This window comes from Accipiter gentilis, chromosome 4 (assembly GCF_929443795.1).
Source record: "Accipiter gentilis chromosome 4, bAccGen1.1, whole genome shotgun sequence".
Lineage (NCBI taxonomy): Eukaryota > Metazoa > Chordata > Aves > Accipitriformes > Accipitridae > Astur > Astur gentilis.
In genome coordinates this window covers 29,308,222-29,336,010 of record NC_064883.1, presented here as the reverse complement: position 1 = coordinate 29,336,010, position 27,789 = coordinate 29,308,222, and the positions used below count along the sequence as shown (strand labels likewise).

At 39.5% G+C, this 27,789-nt stretch overlaps 1 protein-coding gene across 9 annotated transcripts in view; it reads right to left on the bottom strand.

The window, feature by feature from the left end:
- MYO3A (myosin IIIA) overlaps window positions 1-27,789 on the bottom strand; it is a 146,014-nt gene that overhangs the window by 6,373 nt on the left and 111,852 nt on the right. For 7 of the 9 annotated variants that reach the window (XM_049798246.1, XM_049798245.1, XM_049798242.1 and 4 more), the window contains 11 exons: window positions 25,729-25,808; window positions 25,552-25,593; window positions 25,019-25,096; window positions 22,745-22,950; window positions 20,548-20,659; window positions 18,880-19,042; window positions 18,150-18,236; window positions 14,962-15,085; window positions 12,878-13,856; window positions 12,053-12,191; window positions 1,383-1,492 (listed from right to left, as the gene is read on the bottom strand). In XM_049798246.1, coding sequence (XP_049654203.1) covers window positions 1,383-1,492; window positions 12,053-12,191; window positions 12,878-13,856; window positions 14,962-15,085; window positions 18,150-18,236; window positions 18,880-19,042; window positions 20,548-20,659; window positions 22,745-22,950; window positions 25,019-25,096; window positions 25,552-25,593; window positions 25,729-25,808 — 2,120 coding nt within the window. Of the gene's footprint in view, window positions 1-1,382; window positions 1,493-12,052; window positions 12,192-12,877; window positions 13,857-14,961; window positions 15,086-18,149; window positions 18,237-18,879; window positions 19,043-20,547; window positions 20,660-22,744; window positions 22,951-25,018; window positions 25,097-25,551; window positions 25,594-25,728; window positions 25,809-27,789 lie in introns of those variants that run through there. The other 2 variants (XM_049798247.1, XR_007505795.1) reach the window with 2 other exon arrangements.

Genomic DNA, 27,789 nt, shown 5'->3' with positions numbered 1-27,789 from the left:
ACTTACCCGAGGTCTAAGGATTTAAGAACTAGTAGGCCTCCTTTCTAAGCTTCAGTGTATAGATATTTATGCCGAACCTTTCCCTTACCAGTGAACTTAATGTCAGGAAGACAGGCTTCTCTTTTTCACACCTTCTTGAAAAATACAACTAATTGAAGGTAATATTGATTAATACCTTGAAAAACTGCTGCTAAAAATTAGTTTCAAAATTCCCTGGCATTACTGCAGGTTTTGTTTCCACTGATGTGATGGCTGTTTTCTGATATGGAGCTGGTCATGTAACAAATTAACTTTCAGAAAATACTATGTTCCTGACTGTATAGTCTCAGCTTTCTAAATATGCATTTGCTTCAGAATTACCCTTCTCCTCAGAAATTTCCTAATACAGAATTCAGTGTCATGCCTTTCATTTCAGTCCTTTATCTCACCAATCTTGCTTTCACAAAACAAATCTTATTCTTACATGCCAATTTATTTTTTTAAATAGACTTTCTTTTCAGAATATCACTGTTCCAAAGCTGTGTTATTTCAAAGCCCCCATAATAAAACATAGCCATATTTGTCTTTTTTGGTATGCCAGACACAACTCTCCCTAAAGGTCCTGGTGACACCTTCTGTTGAAAGGAGAAGCAATTGCTACGGTTAGTTTATTAGCTGGGCTCTCAGTGGCTGTTAAAATAGGTCACTAAGATACAGGCACCACAAGCAAATGAGTTTAATTGCTTTTTTGTTGGAACTGCTTTCTGAGCTGCTTTTACATTTTCTCTCTTTCTGCTTACTTTCTTGCCTTTTTTTCTATATTTAAGGGCACTGAAGTCAATAGTGGAAAGCAGCCCTTGGCAGCTGAACTTGGACCAAAGGTTATATATAGAGACACTCAAATCCATTAGTCTCCTGAGCTGTTGGTATTTGCCAATTCCTTCATAATCACAATCTGACACATTTGTAAAGGAAGTTACAGTGTGCATACTAATACAGCCTATTTTAATATTTGCTCCCTCTGCAAGATTGAGCACTAATTTAGATGCTCAAAATAGCTCTCCAAACAAACCTGTTTCTCTCCCCATGACTTACAAAGAAACTACGGAGACCAGGCACTTAATTTGGGTATTGAAGTGCAAATGCTGCTTGTGCATATAATGAATGTACATATGTTTAGGTACAAAAGTAAGAATTGGCCTGACCTAGGTCCCTAATCAGGGTAACTCTGAACCTCAATTTCAAGTCTAGTTTGAAATGTGAAGTTTGTGGCCTGCCTCCTTTCAGCAGGGCACAGCTTTTATGCTGCATTAGAAATTAATATAGGGAATTGGGCAATCAGAAAAAAAGTTTAGGTAGGAATTTTCTGGCATTTTTAGACCACAAAAACTTGCTAAACTCACATGTATTAGAGTGTAGTAGGTAGAGTCTTCTGGATTATTTAATGTCTTGGGCTTCCGTGGTCTCCTTGGAGGTCTCTGCATTGGGCGAGAGTCTTCTACTTTGGTTGCAACTGTGAAAAAGCAGAAGATAGCAATGCTTATTTCTTTGCAGCGTGGGAGGCTTTTACAAAAACAGGAGAGCATTTCACTAAAGAGAGCAAAAAAATCCACATAGCCACTTCTACTGCTTGCTGTAACTCAAGGAAGTAAGTGTTTGGGGCATTTCCATCACCAGACCAGAAAGCAGAACTGGTTTATCCATTTGAGTCCTGACTACCCACGTGGACACATGCCACGTAATGAATGTCAGGTTGGAACAGCCCAGCAGTCTGCCTGGCACAGGCTTCTCCTTCTGAAAAGGGCTAATTCTCCACATTCAAAAAAGGGCTCTGAAGGGTAACAGACACTGGAAGGCTACCAACTCATAACAGGGACCTGGGCGGTGAGGATGGTATCTTTTCAGACTTGAGTCAATCATGAAGGTGTCGAATGAGGGAACTAGCATTAGACCTCTGGTTCAGAGATTAGTCCTCTACATAATCATGGTGTAGTTTTTCCCCAAGGTCTCCTGCTGAGGCTGTTCTGTTTCAAGCCGAATCATGTACCACTGGGTAACAAAGCGTGACCATGTCCATTGCATCCAGTGTTTAGTGTATTCAACTTCTGGTCTATTTCTACAAAAGCTTTCTGCAAACATGCAAAAAATGTTTTCATTCTAATGGAAACAAAACCAAGATTTTGACACAAAACGGAACTGCTGTCCTCTGGCAGTCTCCAAACTCTGAGTTAGGCACTGACTTGTGGGTTACATTGGCCGGCACATGGGGAACTAGAAAAATGTCTTGGCTATTTGCTTGTTAAAAATCTATATGCAGTTCTGACCGTGCTAAAATATAGGGCCGCTAAGGGTTCATAGGCTGTTTGCCACAGAGCCAACATAGAATGCAGGGCTCCCAATGCCTTATTCTTGGAGACCACACAACTGACTCTGACAGGCTGAGGGACCACAAACGTACAGCGTGGTGAGCATGATCACCTTACGTTTGGCTTCAGCTATAGGAAAAGTTTGCTACAGCAATTTCTTCATGATGAAGGAGGGGGTTGCATGGCAGCAGAACACTGACAATAGAGATGGGTCATAGGGACACATACAGGGTGATGAATGAAGTCACAGCACAAGGTCTAGGCATGGTGAACCATGTATCCAGGTAGTTTGCATTATCCAGTGAGGTTTTATATTGTCCTTGTCCCATCACAGAAGTATTCAGAGGACAGTCCATGAGAAAAAACATCTCCTTACTCATAAATTAATACAGTGTGAGGGTGGAATGAAGATCTAGCCCCCAATGAATTACTGAAGTGTGTTCTGCTGATGTAATCCTCTTTCACATGAGGCAACTTTAACTCCACAACTCCATATGGATATGCTAAGTACATGTGACTGAGTCTTAGAAGGAAGAATGTATTTTGTTCTCTAATGACCATCAGAAACCCTTTTACATGATAAAAATAAAAACTCTCCCATGTACATCAGACATCTTTTTAATTAAGGAGGTAGCACGATCATTTAAAATGAGAAACAATCAGTAATACATCAGTGTTGACTCCTGCAAAATTAGCTGTGTAAGTTTTTTGTTATGTGTGATAAATAAAGGCTTGTAAAGGTCATGGATATACAGAGGAGCCAGAACGAATAATGTTAATTTAAATTGTAGTTGGATAATGATTACATTTATTGTTTTAGTTTCTTATCTGAAATGCAGACTGCTCCTCATGTAATGAATGAACAAGTATCTTTTTAACATTTTGCACTTAAAAGAACAATGGTCTTTTTCTAAGCCAGGGTACAGATAATTCATGTTAAACAATGAAATTTAGATGCAATAAATTCATTTCAGTAACCTGTATTAAATATAAATTACATTCTTTGATTTGAATAGGTATAGCAGGCCTGACTGTGCTCATATGTGGGCTGTTGTAACCCTGCTGGATTTCAAATGGGCCACCTGGAGTTATCCGAGTTTCCATTTGTGAGAGAGTAGAGGCATATCTTCCCTATTTTATTTTTAAACACAACAGGAGCCTAAACTGGAAACAATACCTTAAAAAAAAACCTTAAAATTCAGTGTAGTTGAATAGAAACACCTAACCCCTCTGTAGCACATTTAAAAAAATTGTGGCAAAGATCATGACTGCATGAAAAATCTAGAAAAAAAAAAAGAAGCCAAATTGATGGCTTTAGGAAAAACACAGGGAAAAAGCTCTCATAATACCTAAAGATTTTTTGTAGTCCCCTCAGAATTCATCACTATGTATGCTGTTACGTTATTTAATTCATCACTGTCAAACACATAAAGCACTATCGTATTCTAGATTACAATTATTCCAACAGAAATTACTTGTATACTACTTGCATATGTGCTATGCAAAGAAGACTCCTCTTACATTCAGAAAACATAATTTGATAAGGGTTTCTGTAAAAAATAGCTTTTCATGTCAGCTCGTGCATTGTACATATGTATAAGCTATGCAAAAGAACTGAGAGAATAAAAATACCATGTTGGGACAGGCAGCCTTCTAAGCTTGGACCTCCATCGTTCCTTTTGAAAATTACATAGAGGGCTGAAAATGCAATTCTCAGTTCTGTCTCCAAATTACACAGTAAGTAAAAAATAGTTTGATGGGTTCAGCTTGATTTGTTTCACCAGAAAGTGAACCTGTGATTTCCTTCTGCACTTAGATTTGTATGTTCACTGCTACTGAAATAAAGCTGATGTGTTAGTTGCTTGTATTGGATAACTCACTGCACAAAGTAAAATTTGCTTTTTTATTAGTTGCTGATAATTCCAGAAACCATTTACTTAGTAGAGTTAAAGGTGGAAGGCAAATTAAATACCCAAGCCTGATAAATGGTGAGTTTGATGCGCTTGTTTTCCAGATGGCCTATATCTTTCTGCAGTAGGCAATGAAGCAGAAAGAAGGAGTAAAATCATTCACTTATTAATAAGCCAATTATGTTGCTTCTAGAGTCCATTACAAAGAAAAGGTTTTTATTGAAGCCCAGTCTCTCCGTAGTAAAATAACCTATAGCCTAGTTTAAGACTTCAAGTAACTGTAGCAAGACCTGGCTTTGTGCTTTATGTGTAAAAGGAAAACTGATGCTTTCTATTTAACAAACATTTAAATAATGCACATTGATATGAAAACCATTCACAACAGTAGCTGTCAAAGCACTTTGGAAATGTCAGGTTGGCACTATCACCCTTAATCTACTAGCAGGGTAAATGAGATGCAGAAGGCAAGACACACCGAGACTTGCTTAAGGTTATGTCCCACTTAGTCGTTAGCACAGCCAAGGTGCTGGACTTAAGGACTGTGCTGAGGCTCCCAGCTCTGCAGCCAGCCCATGCCCTGCGGTCCTATCTACCTGAATGGGTGCTGTCAGTGCCGTGACACATTCACATGCCTTAGAAGCAACGCGTAGGAAAAACTGGAAACAAAAACAATTGATGCTACACAGCCGTTCCTTTTTAAAGGTTTTACCAAGAGGAAGACAGGTTGAACAAGTTGAAAGGGAGAAGGATTTTCCTCAAACTGCCTAATTGCATGCAGTCAGTACTCAATCAGTCAAGAGGTTTTGCTCTCGTGACCTGGATGCTTTGCTTTTGAACCTCAACAGCGAATGTCAGCCATGCTGTAACCCATGGCCAGGAAGTTAGATCTCTCTCCTGCGCAAACCTGAAGCAGACTGTCAAAACATGCATTTGATCAAGTGATGATGGAAAGTTTAATAAAAGTTAAGGTCATTCTCCAGGAGAATGAAAGAATTACAGAGTTAAGGGTCAGCGAAGGCATGTGAACAGCGTGGCTGCCAGGTAACATTAAAGAAGGTCTAGCAAATCTAAGGAAAAGTCCTTATTCCTATCAGTATCTCAGCTAGCTCGTTTACCTCAAAGGTTCCTACCCAAGTTACACACGCACTCTGACTCTATGGTGTTTAGTTACAAGGTATTAATACTTTCATACTCAGCCCTCACTGAAAGCTCCAAATACACTGAAAAAACCAAGAAAAGGGACAAGGAAATTTAGGACCAGCTCATTTAATGTATGTGTATCCTGAACACCACCACAAACTATGGAAACTGTGCTTGAAACATTCAAGTTTCAAGAAACAAACAAGAAATACTTGAATAAAGATGAGTCGGTATCAACAGCCCTTTAGGTTGAACTGTCTGCACATTCTGACATACAATGATAAGCTTGGAAGACAACAATCTCGAGGAATCAACATCCATGGATGCTAATGTAAATTAACGTATGACTTACAACAGATCTTATACTGAAGACTGGAGAAATAGTGTGATTACAGCTGTGATAAGCATCTAAGTGATGAAAGGTCTCTATTTATTAGACCACCTGGAGAAACAGATAAACCCGTCTTCAGGTCATTTAAGTGAAATGTTACATGTTTGATTCAGCACTGTTCCACATCTTACAAGGACAGAAGTATAAAGTCAGGCTCAGAATAAAGCATGAAGAAAAACAAGAGTAAGAGCAGTAATTGTATGGATTTTGTAGAGGGGCTTGGAAGTAATCAGAAAAATGCAACCGGAATTCCAGGATGAGAAGTGAACAGCTATTACTGCTTACAACATTTACGTGCGTACCTTTTTACTGTCCTAATTATACACAGTGTGAGGATGTAATGACTCAAGTTTGGGATTTGCACATAGAAAAACACTGCTCTGGTTAGTAATTCTTAGGTATTGTTTATTCATGGGATGTTTACCACAGTCAGATTTGGAAATTATGGTTGATGGGTGCAAATTCTTAGAAATCTGGAAAAAACAGAGGGATTATTCTGGCACAGACCTAGGACTAGGAACTGCGAGAGATCGAGAACTCCCCGACTGCATCCAACAGGAGCTGAGTGTTTGATCTCTCATGCCTAAGTCCCACCAGCCCCACTGAGGGAAGCAGTTTCAGTCTCTGACTGACACTAATGCTCTCATTTCTGAGAGTCTGGTGACCTGGGATTATTGCTATTTAAGAGAGGATGGTCAAGGAAAATGGGCTGTACTCTGCTTCCGTGACCTCCCAAATCTTATGCTCTGCCATGGATCTGACCAACGCCCAAACCAGATCTTGTACGTCCTTGGCCTGCATCATGTCCAAAGGGCCACTCCAGTGGCTGAGAACAACCAGAGAGCAGAGGCACTTGACTAGCCTGCTTTTCTCCAGGGTAGTCAACACCTCAGTGCTCCCTGGCTGGCCACTCGCTTGCAAAGAAGAAAGACTGGCCAGTGAATACTGCTCTCCTCACCCACTGCTACACAGGCTCCCTTTTCCTTGCAAAGGCTGCCCATGAAACCCCCATAAATAGTGCTGCGGCAGCCTACAGCAGGAGGAATCCTGGATGAAAACCCTGCCTGTCTCACTGCTTCGTGTAGCTGGAAAGGTCCTCAGCTGCACCGGAGTTCCTCATACCATGTGAATTTCATTCTAAATATAGAAAATTCTCTTCCTGAGATTTTGTACTTGAACTGTCATTTAATACTTAGAAGGATGGGCACCATTATTCATCTGGAGAAAAAAGAAAAAAATTTGCTCCCATAATGATCAAATTCCCCTCACTTCAGGCTTTGACCTCAAAAAACTTGACAGTGGCCATTTGTGCATCTATTCTGACACCACAGTAACCCAAGCGTCACTAGCAGTCCAAAGGTGCAGTTCTGGGATGCAGCCATTAAGTTTAGCTGAAAGCATTTAGCAAGCAAATATAACCTACTCAGAAATTCAAGCCACAGGAATACTGTTTATTCCAGCAACCTTGTGCAGCTTACTTTATGCATTTTTATAAATACAAATAAATTCACTTAAGAACAACTTAACCTTGTGGATTTAAGATTCATTTAACCTTTTTGCTCATATGTTCTTTAAACTGCAGGCTTTGCATTTTTATTAAAATAAACAGTTTTAAAAATCTGAACATTTGTCACAGTATGCCATCCAGCTGTCCCACAGTTCCTTCCCTTCTGTGGGTAGCAACGTAATAAAATATTTTATCAGGGGAGCTGGTAAGTTCTCAAACTGAACAATGGCCACCTACCCACAGATGAAGGCGGACAGGTATTCCTATCTGGCACAGAGCTATAAAATACAATTCATGTGTTATAGATGTAAAAAGACATATAAAACTAGTGAAGCTGAGGAAGAAGCGTAAATAAATGTAAATGACCAAAGTAATTACAAATAGGTAAATACTACATGATTTAAAGAACAGCTAAAGCTCAACAATCCTTGCCTTCATAAGGGTAGGACAGCAAAGGCAGCCCTAGAGGGAAGCCTGCAGTAAAAGCATGTCTTTCAGTAAATGTGTGTATATAAATTGTACTGTAACACATAATGTAGGCAAGAAGACAGGAAGGCTGCTCCCTGTTTAATAGCCAGTGGATCATTCACCACGACTACCTGCTTCACTTTAGCATGATAATCTGCAGTACATTACCTCAAGTCTTTGTTTTATGTAGTTATCTTACTATATCGCATACAGGAAGAAAGTACGATATCCAGAATGCTGATAACTTCTGTGTTGTAGACAGCACAACCTAAATGATCTGCACACAGGCATATTTTTACTTAAATATTCTCTACATCTAGTTAGATCATGTTTGCTGTAATAAACATTTACTTAAGACAATGCAGCTTTGTGACTGAGTTCTGTAATGTTTAGGCTCCAACCGGCTCAGAGGCAAGCTAGGGAATTACTGCAGTGTATTCGCTTACTTCAGTATCCTGTGCATTGGTCATAGCTGGAACAGAAACAGTTTTCTTGTCGTGTGAATTATGTTCAAATGTAGAAAAAGAAAGTTCACATTCCACACCAAGACAGGTCTTTCAAGTGGACTGGTCAGAAGTTATAAATATGGCCGTGGGAATGTGAGAATCACGGCTCAGGTCCCTGCTGCCATCGCTCCATACCCTAGGTGAGCGGCTGAGCCTGGTGTCCACTGTCAGACCCACTGTGTTGAAGAGAGTGAAACTTCACATCATGGCTGGGAAGGCTGGCAGAACATAGCACCTAACCAGAACCCAGCTGGCCGTCCTTTGTGCTTTTTTAAAGTTCAATGTCTAGCAAAAGTCACCTTCATTAAATTTATCATGAGTAGCCACACACATTGTACGAGGTACTTGGGTCAACAAGAGAACACAGCAAACACAAACTATGGCTGCTCAGCTCAGACCAGCTGGGCAAGAAGGGCCAAGAAGCCAGACCCAGCTCAAAGTATAATACTGCCTCTTGTATCAAGGGAAAATTTGCTACAGAAAGACTGGGAACAAGAGTTCTGTCAAGAACTGGAGGAGGACTGGTTTTGGGGTGGTTTGACTTACTGCAGCAGAGCATTTAGTAAGTGACTAGCTGGACAGCAGTAAATAGGCTGGAGGGGCTAGTTTGGTTTGAGATAGAAGGGGCCAACTCATGCTTTACAGTGTTTAAGGGCTGGTAGGACAACTTTAGCTGGCCTGTGCTTTAGTGACACATTTCTCTATAGCGAGTTCAGTCATTGCCTCTTAGTAAAATAGCACCCATTATTTAATTTTAAATGCATTCAGCTTTGGAAAGGGTAACTCCTTCTGAGCCCTGTACGCACCTTGTCTACATGCCAACTTGCAGCAATTTAATCAAAACTAAAAGCATGTGTCCACCATATATATTTTGAAAAAAAATTTTGTTAAAATTCTGCAGGAGCTATCTTGAAATGAGCATGTCTTGACTGAAAAGTATGTTTTAATCTATATGAATATGAGCATTCAGGATTCTCTTTTTGATGCTTCCTACTGTTTTAAGGTTATGATTGCTATTGCTGACATTTTTTGTAAAAGACAATTAGTCAAAATAGAAAACATTCAATTTTTGCATGCATAAGATAAAGAGAAGAAAAGGGGAGGCTTGTAATTCATCAGAATTTTCTTACAGATTTTGCCCGATGCACAAAAGAGCTAAGTGCTGCCACATCACACATACAGACATTTGTCAGGAGAAAACATAGAGAAAATAAATCGTCCTTTTGTTAAGCCCACCCAACATTACCTGGTAAAAAAAATTTATTTCCTTTTATTTATTAAAATGAGGCCAAAGACCTAGTCTCTTGTGCAACTCAACAACTGTTTCAGTGTTGTCTTAAAAAGCATTTTGGTTCAAAAAAATGTATGACTTTTTTTCAGTGTTCAGAATGATACAACACAATATTTCCACACACCTTACCACTGGAAAACTGCTGTATTATGACACCACAGAGTTTTAAAGCAGTGGGACATATTCAGAGATGAAGGGAAGTGGCTGACCGGTCACCACTTTAAGCAGGGTTGCACGCACAGGTGAGAAACCCTGGCAACCTTTTGCTTCCTGTAGAGCTACTTAAATATATAGCAATGTGAAGGGTAGACTTTGCTCCATTTTGCACGTCATGGAAATACTGGTACATTTTCACCTGGTTCACTTGTGTAAGTAATGAGATCTTTAACTGATAAACCAGGGATTTTTTTATTCCTTTTCCCTCTACCTATCTTCTCTAGTTTCTGTAGGAAAATGTCTAAGAACCAAGAGTTATTTTCCAAAGCATGCATTTTTAATTCCTCAAGTTTACCTTGTAAAAAACCAGCAATATTTAATAGAGCACTCCGTACAAACCCATTAATGACAATCACAAACATTGCTCTGTCTTTAATGAAAGATCATTGCACTTAGTCTTCCATTTCACATTTCTTTTCTCTTGCAGACTTTGGTCTTGGAAACATGCTGAACTACATAGATTATCTATCAGCAGCCAGTTTACACTTAGAGGTTTAGCTTTGCTAAACAGCAAGCCCTCATTTCACCAGCTTGCCCATTTGAGAGGACTGCAAAGCAGGGCTGAAGTACTTCTAGGATCTCTTCAATGAAGCCATGGGAACAGAAATTAGTATTGGCATACATGAAACTGAATCCACAATGTTATAGTGAAAAGAGCTGTCCTGGTTTTGGCTGGGATAGAGTTAATTTTCTTTCTAGTAGCTGGTATAGTGTTATGTTTTGGGTTCAGTATGAGAATAATGTGGATAACACACTGATGTTTTCAGTTGTTGCCAAGTAATGTTTAGTCTAAAGTGAAGGATTTTTCAGCTTCTGATGCCTAGCCAGCAAGAAGGCTGGAGGGACACGAGAAGTTGGGAGGGGACACAGCCAGGGCAGCTGACCCAAACTGGCCAAAGGGGTATTCCATACCATGTGATGTCATGCCCAGTATATAAACTGGGGGCGTTGGCTTGGGCGGCGGATCGCTGCTTGGGGACTAACTGGGTATTGGTTGGGGAGTGGTCAGCAATTGCATTGTGCATCACTTGTTTTGTATAGTCCAATTCTTTTATTATTATTAACATCATAATCACTTTCTTCATTTCTGTCCTATTAACCTGTCTTTATCTCAAACCACGAGTTTTACTTTTTCTTCTTGATTTTCTCTCCCATCCCACTGGGTGGGGGGAAGTGAGCGAGCGGCTGCATTGTGCCTAGTTGCTGGCTGGGGTTAAACCACGACAATAGTACAATTAGCTCTGGGCAGCAAGGGGCAGTCCTGGATATGACCCCAGCTGTGCAGAGGCAAGCAGAGATCTTCCCCAGAGGCAGTGCAGTGGCATGGGCTGGCACAAGGTCCCTGCAGAAATGGAGACCTACCCAGTGATCTGCAACGTTTGCCCTCATCTTCCTCCACATCTGCAGCCCAAGACACAAGCTGAGGTAATCCTGTTACATCTATTCCAACTGAAGAGGCTTGAGCAGCTCAGTCAGCTCTTTGTGGATCTCCCCGTGGGGCACAGGTCTTAATGATCTGCATGCTCTGAATCCTGTGTTTTCCACCTTTATTCTCCCAGTACTCCTCCCCACTGCCACCAAACCGGCTCCAAGCATGCTTGCATTTTGGGAATCCCCACTGACCACGTTAACTGGAATATAAATAACTTCGGAGTGTACCTTCAGAGGTAATGTCCTCTTAAGTGCGTGAGTTAAATAGGCGCCAATTATTAATAAAACTTTACTTGTAGTTTTAAGGACATACGCACCAATATGGGTAGAAGTTACAAGTTCTAATAGCCTCAGTTGTATTTGTGGATAGCTAAAATTTACTCAGCATATGTGTGACAAACTTTGGTAAATTGTTTGACATAGTATCTAAAAAAATATTTTGTTTTTAAAACATAGTCCCATGCCTTACCAATAGCACACACAGTTGAGCAACATATGAGTGAAAAAGAGCCAATGTGGAATTTTTACCAAATGAAAGTATTGCTAGAGATTCTATGCCTAGGCTTCACAATGATTCATTCACCAATCTTAAGAAGCACTGAAACAAAATACCACAAAAAATGGTAAATATGCAAATCCTTACCAGGCTTGGATATTTCGCTGGAAACTATGTTCCAGACATGTACTGATACAGGGCATAGTACAAAAATGTACAGCCTGAGTTATATTAGAAGCCAGAGCTAACTCATCTACTAGTTCCCTGGCCTTTAAAAACATGACTAGGAGTCAATTCTTGACAGTCCTGTTTACAAATGAAAATGCTGCTAACAGTAAGGTTCAACATTACCTGACTGACAAACATGAGAAGAAAGTCGGCCATTAGGTTGCTTATCTTTGGACAGCTTCACAGGTTTCAGCTGATGTGACAATATCATTTCATTCAATTTTTGCTGCAATGCTAAGTAGTCTTCGGATAATTTTGATATCTGAAAAATATAACACAGGATTTTACATTATTATATATATAAGTACACATGTTCCAAGGTAATCAAAAGTAAAATAGTGGACTAGAGAATGAATTTAAAAGGCATTGCTCTGCCTACTGCGGTGTAGACCCCTACAACATTTAACTCCCATACCCCTTAAAAAAGAAAGAAAAAAAGATGAAGTAAAAAAAGACATGTAAGAAACTCCACACTGCAGCCCAGTCCTGCAGCTACTTCATAGTGGTTCACAGATGTGAGCGGATGGTGCCTTGCTAATGCAAAATAGCTTCTACAGCTGTAGGCATACTTCTCTGCACATGTGTGAGTCCCTGACATTGACACAGCCACCTTTAGTTTCATTTACAGAGACTTTTCACAAGTTTACTGAATTAAGGTCCTTGCCTGGTAAACGCACATTTCAACAAACAAAGGCAAAGCTTCTGCATTTAGCCTAAACCAGGTTAAAACTAACATAATTTTTTGCCAGTGCTCTAACTTTGTCTTTCCCTTCTTCCTGAAAAGGGTATTTTCTGTTGCAGCCCAAAATATGCATTTTTATAGAACACTCATTACTAAATCTCAGTCTTAGTTTAGAGACTAAAACCTTGGTGCCAGTAAAATAACTTTGCCATTCTGTTATTTCTCAGAGCATTATGCTCAACATACATAGCTTATGAGCTTCTTACCTGCCGCGAAAAAGCTGCCAAATCACAAGCATCTTTCTCTGAGTCTCCCTTTGATGTCTTAGTGTCTTCAGTCTCCTTACTGGTGCTTTTCCTATCTTCTGCTGTTTGGGGATCATTTTTTTGAACATGTACTGCTTCTGTTGGCTCCTTTGTAGTTTTCTCTTGACTTTTGCAAGGTAGTTTCCCTTCTTTTCTGAGTTGTCCCCTCCTTCTGTAACCCCGGTAACTGCTCTGAATAACCACTGCTGCCTTCTCTTTGTCTTCTGAACCTTGTTTTTCTGCCTCAACTTGCTTCCGTGAGCCTCTTAGTGACTCTTTTCTTGTAATTCCTTTACATCCTGTAGGCATCAGTGCTTCATGTTTCAGATGGCTTCTTTCCATATCCCTGTCAGTCCTGGGCTGGACCACAGCTGATTCTTGATTTTGCCCATCTGCACTGAGCTTATCTTGATTATTTTGCTCTTGCTGGGGACTAGGTTTAACTGCGATTTTGACAGTAGATTTGCTGGACAACTCGTCCAAAAAGGCCCGTTCTTCACCTTTACCAACATGTTTTACTGCAGGGTTCTGCTTCACAGAAGCTCCCTCTCCTTCAGTAGATGTTTTCTGTTGCTCCTGGATATTCCCTGTGTCACTGCACCCAGAGCACTTGCTGTTAGTAACGGCATCAGCTTCATCTTGAGTCTCCTCGTTTGCTGCTTCTTCCAGTGTATCATTTTGAGCCGGCTGCAGTTGTGCTTCAAGGAATTCCACAGCAGATAATTCTTCCTCTGCTATTTTTTCATGCTGTTCCTTTATTTTTTTACGGACTTTGTAGCCTCTGTAATGGCTCTGAACAATGACAACTGCTTCTTCTTCTGTTTTAGGAAGGGTACTCTTCACTCTGGCTGGACTTTCCTCATTATCTTGAAGTTCTTCATCCTTTTCCTTTTCAGTAATGGATGCTACATTTTCAGTTTGTTTCTTTCTAAGTGATTCCCTGAATGAAATAGAGTTTTGGGCAAAAATTATAGCTGAAGGAGATGAAGGATAGTGACAACTTTACAACTATCTTTGGTGGTGTTTGTGTACTAAATGGCAATTTGGTACATTGCAACCTGGGAAAGATTTAGTGCATATAGCTGGAATTAAAGGCAGCAAACTAATCTCTGTCTTTCTGATGATTATTTCTTAAAGTGAAAAGGGACATCCTTGTTAAACTCTTCACAGAAAATTGCTAGGGGGACAACCTAGGCTGCATGAGGCCTGATAAAACAGTAAAGAATTAATTTAAATGTTAATAAAAACATAAGGCAGAAACTTTTTAGCACTTCAAATATGTATAAATACACACAATCCTAAATGTATTCATGAAAGAAAAGTGCCTCAAGTCTCACTAGGAATGCAAAAAGAATGATCCTGGGAGTAGATCCAGGTCAAATTTAAAAGACCTAACATTTCCTAAACTCTCTTTAAATCTCAAATCTGCCACCCTGTTCCTTCCCTCTGAAAGAATCTGGACTCTTTCACAGCTGTTTTCCAGCTCTCTGGACTAGTCTCCACCTATTTAAATGCTATCACTTAAAAAACAATGGTGATAAGCAAAGTGCTACTAGCTCCATTTCAGAGATTGGGACCACAATGATATTGCAGGGGTATTTAGAATGTGATTCACCTCACCTGACTTCTAGCTGTTTGATCTGAGCAAGACATCTGGGTTCCCGCTGTCATCACCTATGCTTATCTCAGTGACTTAAAATGAGAAGAACAGTTCCTTGCAGACGCCTATTTCTCACTTTTGTCTGAGCATTTTTTATGATGAGCTAGTTCCAAAAAGAGACTCATCTACAGATTACGTTAACATTACAGGTAAGCACGATATTGTTGATCTTTCCCCTAAATATGCCTTTATTCCCTGGGCTTAAAAATATAAGAAAATTGGCTACTGACATTAAAAACCTCCACATAAATGTACATTACCTCTGCAGACATATATAGAATAATCCTAATTTGCTTCACTTTTAGCTTACATCGCTGTTCTTCAGCAGTGTAGTTACTGAAAACTGACACATTTGAGTGACATAAGAGAGACAGAATAACACTACCTCCTCCTTTTGAAGATCTTCCTCTCCTTATATCCCCTGTAGTAAGACTGAATTGTTATTGCTGCTTTGTTTCTTGTCTCAGTTAGTTCTTTTCTCTTCTTCCTGAGTAAGTATCCTCTGGCAACTGACACAAATTGTAATACAAACCAACCTTAGGCAACAAGCAATGCATGTCCCACACATTTCAGAGAGTCAAATGATAACAGCATTAAACAAAAACCAATAACGAAATATGGATCGGGGTGTTTATTATGATTACACTTAATCTGAAATTATTCTGTCCCACAAAACTTTTTTGAGATTTCAGAAAGCTGTACCCATTCTACATGAGGATATAAACAAGCTCTTTCTTTGTATTTTATTGAACTAAAGAAAATACAGGAAGATGCAGAATGAAGCAGAAGCATAGTGCTATAAAAGTGTCTCTAGAACACAGTGCTCTCAGCTTCAGGTATCTGCTTTGCCTGATTTAGGCAATTGATTTGACTCAGTGTTTCATTTCCCTGGGAAACACCTGATTATCAGGCTGTAGAGATTATCAGGCTCTCTTCTGGCACAGGCCTGGAATTAGCTGAACAGTCAATAGATCAGAGAAAAACTGAAAATTTTATAGCCCAGCAGTTACATAAGACTTAGCTCATGCTCCTTTTGCAAAGACTCATTATTCAAAATGAAAAAGCTCAGCATGAAGGATGTGCTAAGCTCCACAGTAACCAGCTGCACTGTGGCAAGGGTACTCACTGCTTGTGCTTTGTAGGAGGCACAAGTTCAAGCTTCTGGTCTGAACCATGATGAGTAAGGACTCAAACATGCATCTTCCCTGAGACATGTAGGTGCTGACTTGTCACTGGGGGCTTAATGCAGTTGCCGGCACATAGGTATCTAGTGCCATCTGAAGTGCTCCAGAATAGCCAAGGCATCTACATTGAGCAGGCAGAAAGAACAAGACAGATGGGACTTTCTGGAGAAAGTTGGGTATACCACATGAAATTAAGCTGGAGACCAGGCAAGATAACCTACGGTATCTAAAATGACACTAGATACCAATATGGGGGCAAATGAACTGAGCATTTGGTAGTTTTGAATAAAATGAATCAAACTCTAGGCTCTGCTGACTATAAGAGGAGTTTAGACACCTAGGTCACTTTTAGACATCTACACTGAAGTGTCTTAATCAGAAAGTGAATTGCATTCAGAATGCTGCTTCTAAAATTCCTGAACTTGCAAATGATTTCCTAACGGGAACTGGCACAGTCTCCACAGTGCTGTGATTTGGACAAGTCTGCAACTCCAGGGATTCAGCGCAAATCCACTAATCCCTGGCAGAATGAAAAGAACATAGTGTTTTGTCAAAATATTTCTGTTGAACTCTAATTCCAAATGCAGTATCAAGACTATGGGGATAGAGGTCAGGTGATTTAAATACCCTGAGGAGATGGTAGATATGGGAGCTCTTACTCCAACTCTGCTGAGTGCTTTGCAGCAGAGGGAAAGGTCAAGCTCACTGAAGAATGGGAAGGGAGCATAAGCAGTCTATTCTAACACATTCATATAACTTGGTGATAGGTTTTATTTGCTTTAGCATTCCCAACTCATAATTTAGACCAACTTGGGCTCCACTAGATGCAGTTGTTCAGTGTAAGAAGCATTCTATAAAAGGGACATAAATTACGTCTTGATAATTGGATATAGGGTAAAGGAACCCAAATAATTATTAGAAGTGGCACAATTGGCTTTTATACTGCAGTCTGACAGGGCCTTAGAAAAGTGCAAATTGTAAAGCACTTGGAATACTTCTAGAATTTCTTGGACTTCTGAGCCAATCCTCATTCCATTTTCATACAAAAGCAACTCGACAGGAGTTACTTTGAAATAAATCAAGTTACATGTCAATGGACATGCCAATATAAGCTAAGTCTGGTCTTTTTGGACTTATTCTGGTTTATCTTTGAAGTTTCCTGAGAACTCTGTTATGAGATAGTACCTGTCTAAGCTTTGTTTTCAAACTGGTAAAGGAGTTTTTTATTGCTTTAGAAATAAATGGGGGAAAAAAACCAGAGAGCTAAGTAAAAATGGACTTCCATTTTGTTCTGGTTTCTTGTGCATTGAAAAAAGTTGAAATGAAACTGCACACAGGACAGAGAACGTGGACAAGAAGAAATATTGGGGAGATGAAGAAACAGAGCAAAATGGTAAATTCATACTTTTGCATTTGCTAAATATCCTAATATAATCGACAACTTTCAGATGTGTAATTATTTTTGGCACATCACTGGATTTTACTCTGGTTTTAGATTGCTTTCTACACTGATGAAGTTGTACCAACTGCAGCAAAGTGCTCTTCAGTACACACTAACATTGTCTCAGTGCAATTAACAGATGCATCAGACAATGATGTAAAAGCACCACTGGTGTTGGTATATAGTCATGAAGGCATATCTGAGGTAGTTTAAATCGAGATAGCCTGGGTATTGGCAGCACTAGTTTATATTTGGGGTTACCACCTTTGTAATTACTGAAAGTGCTGTGCAGATTTATGCCAGCTGTTTTCAGACCTGTGCCTCTAGTTGTACTGCTGCTGGTTTCAGAGCTGTCCAGAATACATCTGGCTCAGGGACATCTCTGCAAGGATGGGGGAAGACAGAAATATAGGGCGGAAAAAGGGATGTCACATAGCATACATCTGAGCCTAAGGTGATTATTGCTGCAGAAGAGAAGGAATATTTTGCTAGGTTGGATTCAGCGATGGCAAAAAAAGAATCGGAGACATGAGTGAAATTACAGGTTGCAATCTTCTCAAACATAACTATTACTGATATGTAACAAAACCTATTGCTAATTAGAAGAGCATGCACACACACGTTATATGCAGACAGGGTCATATGGAGCTTCAACAATACCAGCTGTAATACTTAGACATATCAGACTAGGAGTGAAAAGCTTGCTATGGCATTTAACCAGCCCACTTCACAGCTGCAGAAAGTGCCTCTAAGCCGCTTTGAGGTACAGGTAACAGAATACATTGACTCGTTTCAACCACTGTATATAGATATATAATAGATAAATGATACCTCAGAATGTGTAAATGAGCACAGTCAATCAGTGTAGCTAGGTAATAGCAAAGAATCTGGATCAACATATTGCATATGGACAGCACATTAAAAGCCACAAAAGCAAACAATTCTTACTTGCTTGAAGTCTAGTAATAGATTCTTCCACTTTTTTATTACGTTTTGCATTTGTGTATTCTTTACGAGCAACAAACCCCCTGTAAGCTGAAAAGAGATGTCAAAAATTAAATAATCCACTAGGTACACAAAAAAGAAAAAAAGTCTGGAAGGAATTACAGACCCTTATTAAAATATTCATAAATATTTTGCAGGCTTTATCTTTCAAAAAAAAAGGCGAACAAGCACAAGCAGTAAATCTACAAAATCCCTATGTTTTCTGGTGAGTAAAGTTATTATGAATCAATACAGAGCACAAGAGAATCAGAATGTAAAATACGATGATGTTTGAAATGTATTAAAAATTTCAGTTGATGTCTCCATCAACAGTGTAATTGGTCTTATTATCTAGGATGGTTAATACATTTTATTTTCATTATTATATTATACAACCTTGTCAGAGCATGCCAGAATATTATTAATAACAGTATCATCTGTGCAATCACGTCCTTCCATCTTTAAAATTGCCTTTTAAATGTAACATTGATAAACATAACTTCAGTAAAGAGGTTGTCATGACCTGGTTAAAAGAAGTTTTTCTTCATAAGAACAGATATCACCAAGTATAAGATATTTTGTCAAATGTAACAGCAGGAGAACAGCAAAATCCACATCCAGCACGCACATCCATCTATCAACTGTACACTTGCACTAGCTTTAAGCAAAATGTTAAATGTTTTAAAGCTATTACCTGACTGTATTTTAATAGCACTTTGTTCCCTTTGTTCCTTTATCTTTTTGTATCTCCTTGAACCCAGCCACCCTCTGACACAAGCCTGAATCAAAATAATCATGTCGACTGTCTCCTTCCGCATTAAATTTAGCTGTTCCACGTGATAGTATTTGAGGAATACCTTAAAAAAAGTAGGCAGACAAGCAAAAGTTTCAGTTACCCTCCTGGGTCCTGTATTCACTCAATCCATTTAACATCAAGAGTTACAAGCTGGTTTCAAATGATGAACAGACTCTTTAGCTGTAGTACCTAAAGGATCGTTCTTGTTAAAGATAGCATTTTCATTGTTTGGGGTGTTAGTTTACCTTACTCTGCCCTTCAACATCTTTTGTCAGTCCCTGCTTATTCATGCTTTCATGGGAAGATGTTTTAAAGGCCCAGTGCAAAACTTCAGTCTGTAACTGAAGTATAAATCTGTTTTCAAAACTACGAGGCTGACAGTTTTGCTAACCTGACAGATCTGATATATGTTACCTAAATGTGATCCAAATCTGGAACCTTCAACCTCTCTGCTTTCCAATTTTAAACCTAAGGCATTGTTTATTTAGTAAAGTGCTTTTATCAAGCATGAAGCTCATATAACCCCTGAAAAACTAGTCCAGCACAAGGGATACAAACACACTTCTGGTGTACATTAGGATAAAATAAAAAGTGTAGAAAGAGCTTGTGCAATTAAGACAATAATTATGCTTATTTTGCTCAATTCCCCCGATCTTTGATCACTTGACGGTACAGATGCAGGTTAAACCTAATTAAAGTAAAAGTAAGCTATAGATCTCACATCTCAAGGTATGCTTCCTTTGGCTGCATCCTGTCCATTAGCCTCACTAAGACAGCAGGGGGAAATGAAGGTTGAGGAGGAGGTAATTTCATGGCTTCTGTCCCACCTATCCACGAAGATGTCTCAGAAGAACAGTTGTTTCTTCTACACTGAGGTGATTTCAAATAGTTTAGGATCCACCTCTCTCTCTCTCTCTCTCCATATCCTTCCTGGGCACGTCTGCTACGTTAGCAAATAGAGAGACTTGGTGCAGTACTTGTCTGACGCTTCTTTTCTCTGGCAGACCTCCTGAGGTCTGTCAGTTGGGGGGTGGGTGGGTGTCCCTCTCTGGCACACTGAGATGACTACTGAACTGGAACCAAAAGAAGAGTATGGGAGCAGACATGTGTTTCTCTTACAATAAAGTCTTCCCTGCACTTGATATATATGGGATCATCCTGCTATCTCCCCCCACCCCTCCCAGCAAAATCTGCCACAGAGGCCTCAGGCTGGAAAGCCAAAACCTCTTCCTCTTCCTCTCCCTTTGTGAGTCTGATTGCTCCAGGGAAGAAGTGTCTTGGACTAAACTCACTGGGAACCTTACTACCACACTTTTTGAAAGAAAATGCAAGCAGTGTTGTTGTACTGCTTTGCACTGTGGCCTCACTAAAGCTGATCAGAATTTTAACACTTTACAGGGTCAGGATTTCAGCCAGGTATCAGGGAACAGTACCCAGCAAAGGGTGTTTTTTTTAAACCAATAGAGACCAAGAGCTACCCCAACCAAATAGGTGAGAAAAAAATTTGCTTAATACGTTAACAATGACATGCTGCAATAATGCAGATACAGTATATAAAAAAATTACTTTAGTTTTTCCAAGAACCCAGTTGTCAAGGCGGGCTTTTTCCAAGATGGCAGCACAGGTTTCTGGGCTGACTGGAGGATCATCATTTGTTTTGTAACAGATGAGGTAATACCTAAAGACAAATACATGATTTTTTATTTCATTAATAGCGAGCAACAGATGCAAATACATTTAAACCATTCATTTAAATAATAAAAGTAGTTGCATGAAAGAAAACATAGCACTGAAAAAACCAAAACAGCATACGAAAGATTGCTGTGATTTATATGCAGTACTGACAAACTCAATCAAAAGTGGGTGAGTGACATATTGCACACCCTGGAGGGTTGTTTAATTCTGTATCGACACCAGAAGGCTTTTAAAAAGTGTGCAACCCAAGCAGAATTGTGCATCAGTTCTTTGCTGCTCTGTCTCTCTGCATTCTGTGAAAGTAATTTCAGTGGCAAAATAAAAATATTTTTAAAGTTTCTCTGCCTAAATTAGCTTCTTTCATATCTAGAAATGTCATAAAAATTTCGTATCTTCTCTCATGTGCTAGGCCATCTATCTTTGAGATAGTTAACATGATGTGAGATACATCCCAGCTCTTGTTACCTCCTTGGATTCAGCTTTGCAGATACTTCTGGAACATAAATGTGCCATTATGACATATCATATGTAAGCATTTAATCTGGCAAACTCATTACTCAGAATTAATTCTGACTAGGAAAAGAGGTCAGGATGCTCATGCATAAAAACTACCTGTAATGCACCAGCTCAGCTGCTGGGTAGGAAAGTTTTTGTGTGTTCCAGGACTTTCCAAAGTGCTCCATAACAAATGAATCATAACTATCTTGGTTTTTTTTAATTCAGGAAAATTACATTAATTATGTGTGCTTCCTGACAGTACATTCTGCTTTTTTTCTTGTTATTCAGCCTTTATACACAAAGCTTGGGTTGCACTGGCTTTAAATAACAGTGACAATTTCCTCATGGAATAATAAAAAAGCGGTAATTTGATTCCTGCATTATCACCAATTCCTGCAACTCCTTTTTTTTTTTTTTTTACTACACAATGAATTGGCTTATTTTTATTTGAACAAAATAATTTTGCCACTACCCCAGGTCTACCTGTAACTCTCAATGGCCGAAAAAAAAAAAAAAGACAAGGAGATGACAGATACTTAATAAAAATCCCCTTTTGTCTGAGGATCATAGCCTCACTGCAATCAGGGGCACAGTCTCTGGAGACCTACCCTGTTATACACTGCTTTCTTCTCCTTTACCTGAATAGTAAAATTTTGAATAAAAAACAGTGACCAAAAGCCACAGCACATCTTGGTGCAGTGATAACTTGGTGCAGAGATGCTGCACTCCTCCAAAACAGTAATAGTTACGGGATTATCTTTCCAGAAACAGTGCTATAAACACATCACTTTGTCCTTCCTCTCTCTCCTCATGCACCTGCAGCACTCTGCTGCTAGCTCTCTGTTTCTAGTGCACTATTACTTTTAAGTGCTTCTGTCTGAATGGGTGTTGCTTGCTTCTTCCCAGTTTTGATCTCCATTCCACAAATCTCAGTTCCGATTGAGGCAAATACTCAGTGTCTTTATTTGTAAGAGAGAACTACGGATTAAATGCTCAGGATTAATTTTTTGGTGTGGAGGAAGAAGAGATAATTAAAGGCATTACGAAATCATAGTAAGTTCATTACTCTTCTTTTTAACAAGTGAATAATACTTAGAAATTGTATTTTAAACAAAACTGTGCACTTAATTAATTTCTCAGCCCTAGATTAGCAATACCAAATTATCATTCGCCCTGTACAAGCAAATGCTTGCTTGAACGTCAGGAGCTAAAGAAACTGTGGTGCTCCTTGGATGCTATGCTCAAAATTCTCAGCTTTAATTTGAAGCAATACATTTCTAAATCTCGGGTCTTTGAAGAAAACTTGCAGATTATACGCAAGATAATTTTTACCCAAATGCGCAGGGAGCCTGAAACAATTATCCTGAGATGCATCATCTTCCCCTACCAATCCAAAAAAGGTGACTAATCTTGTGCCTGAACTACTCTTTGTCATCCAGTCTGTAATCTTTGCCACAGGAAATGTCTTTGTATTTTTTCTTTAAAGACCATGCCAAAGACACTGCTGACGTTTAGCAAACACTGGGCAGCAATGATAGGAGGGAAAAGAGCTTCTTCACATCATTGTTACCGTTTTATGAAGTTAGCGAACAGTATACGGTGTGAATAACCCTGTCTTCGAATTCTTGCTGTCTCCAGAATTCCCGTGTAACGCAGCTGAACCAACACTTTTTCTTTATCAAACTTGTTTGCCTGCCGGTCGTTGTTTGGCTTGATGCACCTAACAAAATGAGGCTGGCCGACGACCATTTTGGATAACAAATCCATCAGAGAATACTGCAAGAAAGTAACAAGATATCTGCCACCAGGATATTTATAAAACTTGTGTATAGGTCCACATGTAGCTGAAATTTTATTTCATATGATCAGAATCGTGTCCAAACCCAATTACATTTCAGTAAGCTGGCACTTTAATGGTAGATGAAGTAAATGACCCAACAACAATTCTAGCTTTGATAAGATATCTAAGTTACTAGCATATACTACTTTAGAGAAACACTGATTCCAAATGGATGTACCAAATTCCACCCAGAACATTCTCACCAACTGCCATGATGTCTAACATATCGTAGAAATTCTCCTTACACTTATTTGCTTCTCCTGGAGCCTTGTTAGGTAATTACAGCCCACTTTTTCTTTCTCCTGTTGTCACCTATTTGAAGATCCTTATTCACCCAGACAGTAAATCATCCGTCTACAGATGGGAAGTGGAAGAGCAGCGAGCCAGTAAATATTGCCATCCCTTCCTTAGACTGGAGGAAACAGAGGCTACCCCAGAAGAGGGGCTGCTTAAACTGCTCTGATCTAGCATGTCCTGTTCATTGTATAGGCTGATGGTGATACTATAGCTGCCCTGCCAAGAGGAAACTTTTGAGTAGGGCAAAACTAGAAGTACACAAAATCACAGTTGCAAAGTTGCACTTTTCCCACCTCACCAGGGTACCAGGCTAGCAGAGGGGATGCAGTTTGTAGCTTCCCATGCCGACTGAGGTGAACCAGGCTGTAAAGAACCTTGACTGGTGCTTAGTAAAATTACTTCATGGGAGGATCTTATTAAAACACAAATGAAGAGGCTCATTCCTCAAGATTCAACGTGACTCGACAGAAAGAGGCAGCCAGGAGGTAATACAGTTCAGCAGTAGGTTGGATACATGAAACTAGTGTAGGACGTCAAAAACCATATGTTTCCTATTAAAATGTGCAATTCCATTCTGGACAGACGCTGCACCGTGCAGCAAAGTGCTTAATTAGCTTCATCACTAGTGTGCCAATCGAAGACAAACAAGTATGACAGGCTAATGGATAATTTTTTTTTCCACTCAGTCTGAGGTGACAGATGCTTTTCTCAGTCACCCATAGATTTCTGCATATGAGTAAAACAGTGGGGCTGAAGCTGAATCTTCATTTAAGAGCATTAGCTAGCATGATCGGAGCAGGGATTTCCACTACACAAAATAGTAACAGAAAAGTGTAAATATAATTAACTCATTTGCAGCCTCTGATGCTAGATGTGCTGGTAATGCACTGAATCACAGACATTAGGTTTGAATGAGATTCAATAAATTTTTCCATCTGGAACTTTAAAACACCATGCAGCTTTGGACCACCATGATACCTAGGCTGAAATTATCCTTTGCAGTCCACAAAGCTGTGCAATTTTATCTAATAAACAGTGATCTTGCTCCTTACTGTTCTGTGTCATAGAGGTAAACGAACTCTTAAGGGAATAAAGGGTAGATCACCTCTACCATCTTTATGTTTTTGCTGGGAGAGATGACTAAATAAGAGTTGGAAATTTAGAGCTGAGTCCAAGTGAATCAACTCTGTGCACCACTTTGGAGGAAAGAATGCTCTTCACAGCTATTTTCTATTGCAGGACTTGCAGCACAGCCAGTGCTTGGGAAGGTCAAGAGCACTGCTGAAGGAGCCACAAGGGTGGACTCAGGACAGCCTCTGAGCAATGACCATCAAGATCTTTCTCTGGAGCTCATGCTTCAAATTAACTTTGCCCTCTTGCTTCTTAAACTCTTAAAGAAATGCTACACCACTAATGTCCAACCTCCCCTTATCTCCCTTGGTGGAAAAACAAGCAAGTGAAAAATCAATATCGATCATCATACATCATCATGACAGAAAGGTGGCTGTGTAATCAAGTACAATTAAAGATGAAACATCACAATCTCCTCTAGATCTTTGTACTGCACAGACCGCTGCATCATATGTGCAGTTCACAAACTCTAAATGGACCACTGTTGACTCTAAGTTAACAGGTGCATTTCAAAAGGTGAAAGAATAAACATTCATTCTACTCTAGAAAAATTAATTGAAAGATCTGATATCTTACTCTAAAATAAGAAGCGACTGTCTGTGTTTTCATGCTGGTTGTCTCTCTTGGATGATGTCCGGTATCTCCTGCTTCACTCTATAAAGATGAAGAAGGAAAATGACACCTTTTATCTCTGTTGAGCCTGTAGTGCCCATTCCAACTCCACAACAAAGCACCCCTCAGAGAACATAATTAATTTTAAAAAATGTATTCTAACCAGAAAAAGTTACAGCATGATCACTAGCACAAATCTGTTACACAAGTACGTAACATTACTCTGCTACACAGTACACAAACGTTCACACACAGAGGACACGATTTGATAATGCAGCATCTAAATAATTGCCACAAATAACCTGACAATGTCTGAGGTCCTGTCTGTTATTTCATTATCACTGTTACTTTGGTAGTTCTCTAAGGAACTTGACTACACTCCACACCAATATTTTAATTTCTCTTTTTGCTACAATACAGCTAGGAAACAATATTTTTTTTCCCCTGAAGTTGTTACAAAACTATAGCCAGAAAGAAGGGAAATGTTAGGTTTTTACCTCACGGAAGGAATATGAATTGCACAACACAAAGATATCCAGCTAAACAGAAAAGAAAATAGGAGAGGGAGAAAAACCAAGGAAGGGGTTACTTGCTTACTTTTAGTACCAATAATAGTATTGCCTTTCTAGTTTAAATTAGGGTTCAATGCAGAATCACGGAATCAGTCTTCTTACCTTTGTATGACTGATTGATTTCTGGGGGGTCCACATTTGGTAACTGATTGTAGTTTTGCTTTTAGTGTGTGCCAGGTTACCTATGGGAAGATGAAAGAAAGCAACCTACCAAAATGCTTCCATCTCGTCTAAACTAAAAACTATGCTGAACCACCTTATTCATGTCCCCAGTGTAATCATATAATTATAAACGTCATTGACATTTTCGGAGTATGTCCTCATTTCCCCTTTCACCCTTGGGAGGGAACAAGCTCTGAAGAAGTTGCATGAAGATGGAACATGGGCTGAATTTTCCTCCTTCAGCACTTATGCCACCTACTAGAGCAAAAAAAATAAACAGACTGCTGCAGAAGGTAAGAAAGATACATCTTAGAGCATCCATGTGTTTTTACCCTAAGGATGTTATTGTACTATTCTAGTTCTAAGGCTACATATATATTAGTCAAAAAAAAAAAGGTGCTAGCACCCTTCTTTGGCCCTGAGGGCAAGTGACATGGCATGACTCAAATCTATACAGCTAAACTCTACACTTCACTACTCTTTTAACCTCCTGGTAAAAATGTTATCTTTCCACGGAGCTTGTTGGAAACCATCACTGGCCTGTGCTTTCTCTTGAAGTGTGCCGGGTATCTGGGAGAATGCTAGCTGACATGGTCCAAAACTGTCCCAGGGAGGCATGCTAACAATTAATCAGAATGGGCAATCCTGTGGGAGTGCTTGAGCTACTGTTCAGTGGCCCTGTTTGGTTTACTAGCATAGACCTAGTCTTAAGACACTAACCTTGGAATTCTCAATCCAGTAATACCTTTATTATGATGACTTGAAGGACTAGGCGCATTGGAGTGGTTTACACAGACAGTGGTCTTCTAAAGGAATAATGAAAATTTTGCTGAGCTTTCCATTATGTCATGCTATGTTGATAAACCCCAACCATTGCTGCATGCTGCCATTGCTTCTGCTAATAACATAACACCTCTGGAATCTCACTTTCCACTGGGAGAGCCTGTAATCTCTCTGTGCTTAGCTACTATCAGTAAGAGGTGGACAAGAGCTGGATAAACAGCTGCAAAATACACAGCATGCCAAGCTAATGCGTCATATATTATGTGATGATATCAAATACTAAACCTCCCTTGTGCTTAGCTGAATATCACAGAGTGGGAAGGAAAGAGAGATGATTACTGACACCTAACTTTAGCTATCTGAAAGTGAGGTGTCTACAGGATCACCCCAGTACTCAGTGGAGAGAGGCACCTTCAGAGGAGATTTATGTCATCCTAAGAGAAACACCTGAGATGATAGTCAAGATGGGTTGGACTCTGGGTAAACCTCTACATTTCCACTGTTCTAGATGAATAACTTAGATCAGAAATCTAACTTTTAGTTGGCTATAGCTGGATGGTTTGGGTCAGTTTCAAAAGACTACACACAGTGTTTCACAATATTTAACAAGACAATTAAAACAACCTTCAGAGTTATCTTGCAAAACATTACATAAGACTTGGGATCCGTTCTTGAGACCATTTGGGCACTGACTTTGGCTCTACAGAAATTATAGTTTAGCATCTTAGCAGATATCAACAAGTGAAAAAGTTCAGGCAAGGACATTGAGCTCAGTGTTTTCCCCAGAAAAGTGACTTAAAATAGACCTTCAAGACCAAATTTTGCATTCCACCAGCAAAGCTCCCTTTGTGAAGAATAGGAACCTTGCCAAAACCTCGGTTTCTGTAAGCTATGATAACATTTTAGAGAAACTTCCATTAGGCTCTTCCCATTTAGCTTTTCTGTTGTACTACATCTCCCATGTAGTTGTACAAGAAAGTAAAGTACTTACTGTATGGCATCAATGCCATCACACAGGGAGTAATACAACACGATAGCAAACTGTTTGTAGGGTGACTTACCCATCATCCTAAAATAGCAGGTAGGACACTGTGCAAGGACCTGGTTCAACTAAGGTGCAACTTAGGAGTAATTTCTGTAGAGCCAGTCATATTTCTTTACCCCAACTTATGAAGACCCTGAGGAAGGGCTCACTACTAGGACCCCACCAATTACCTA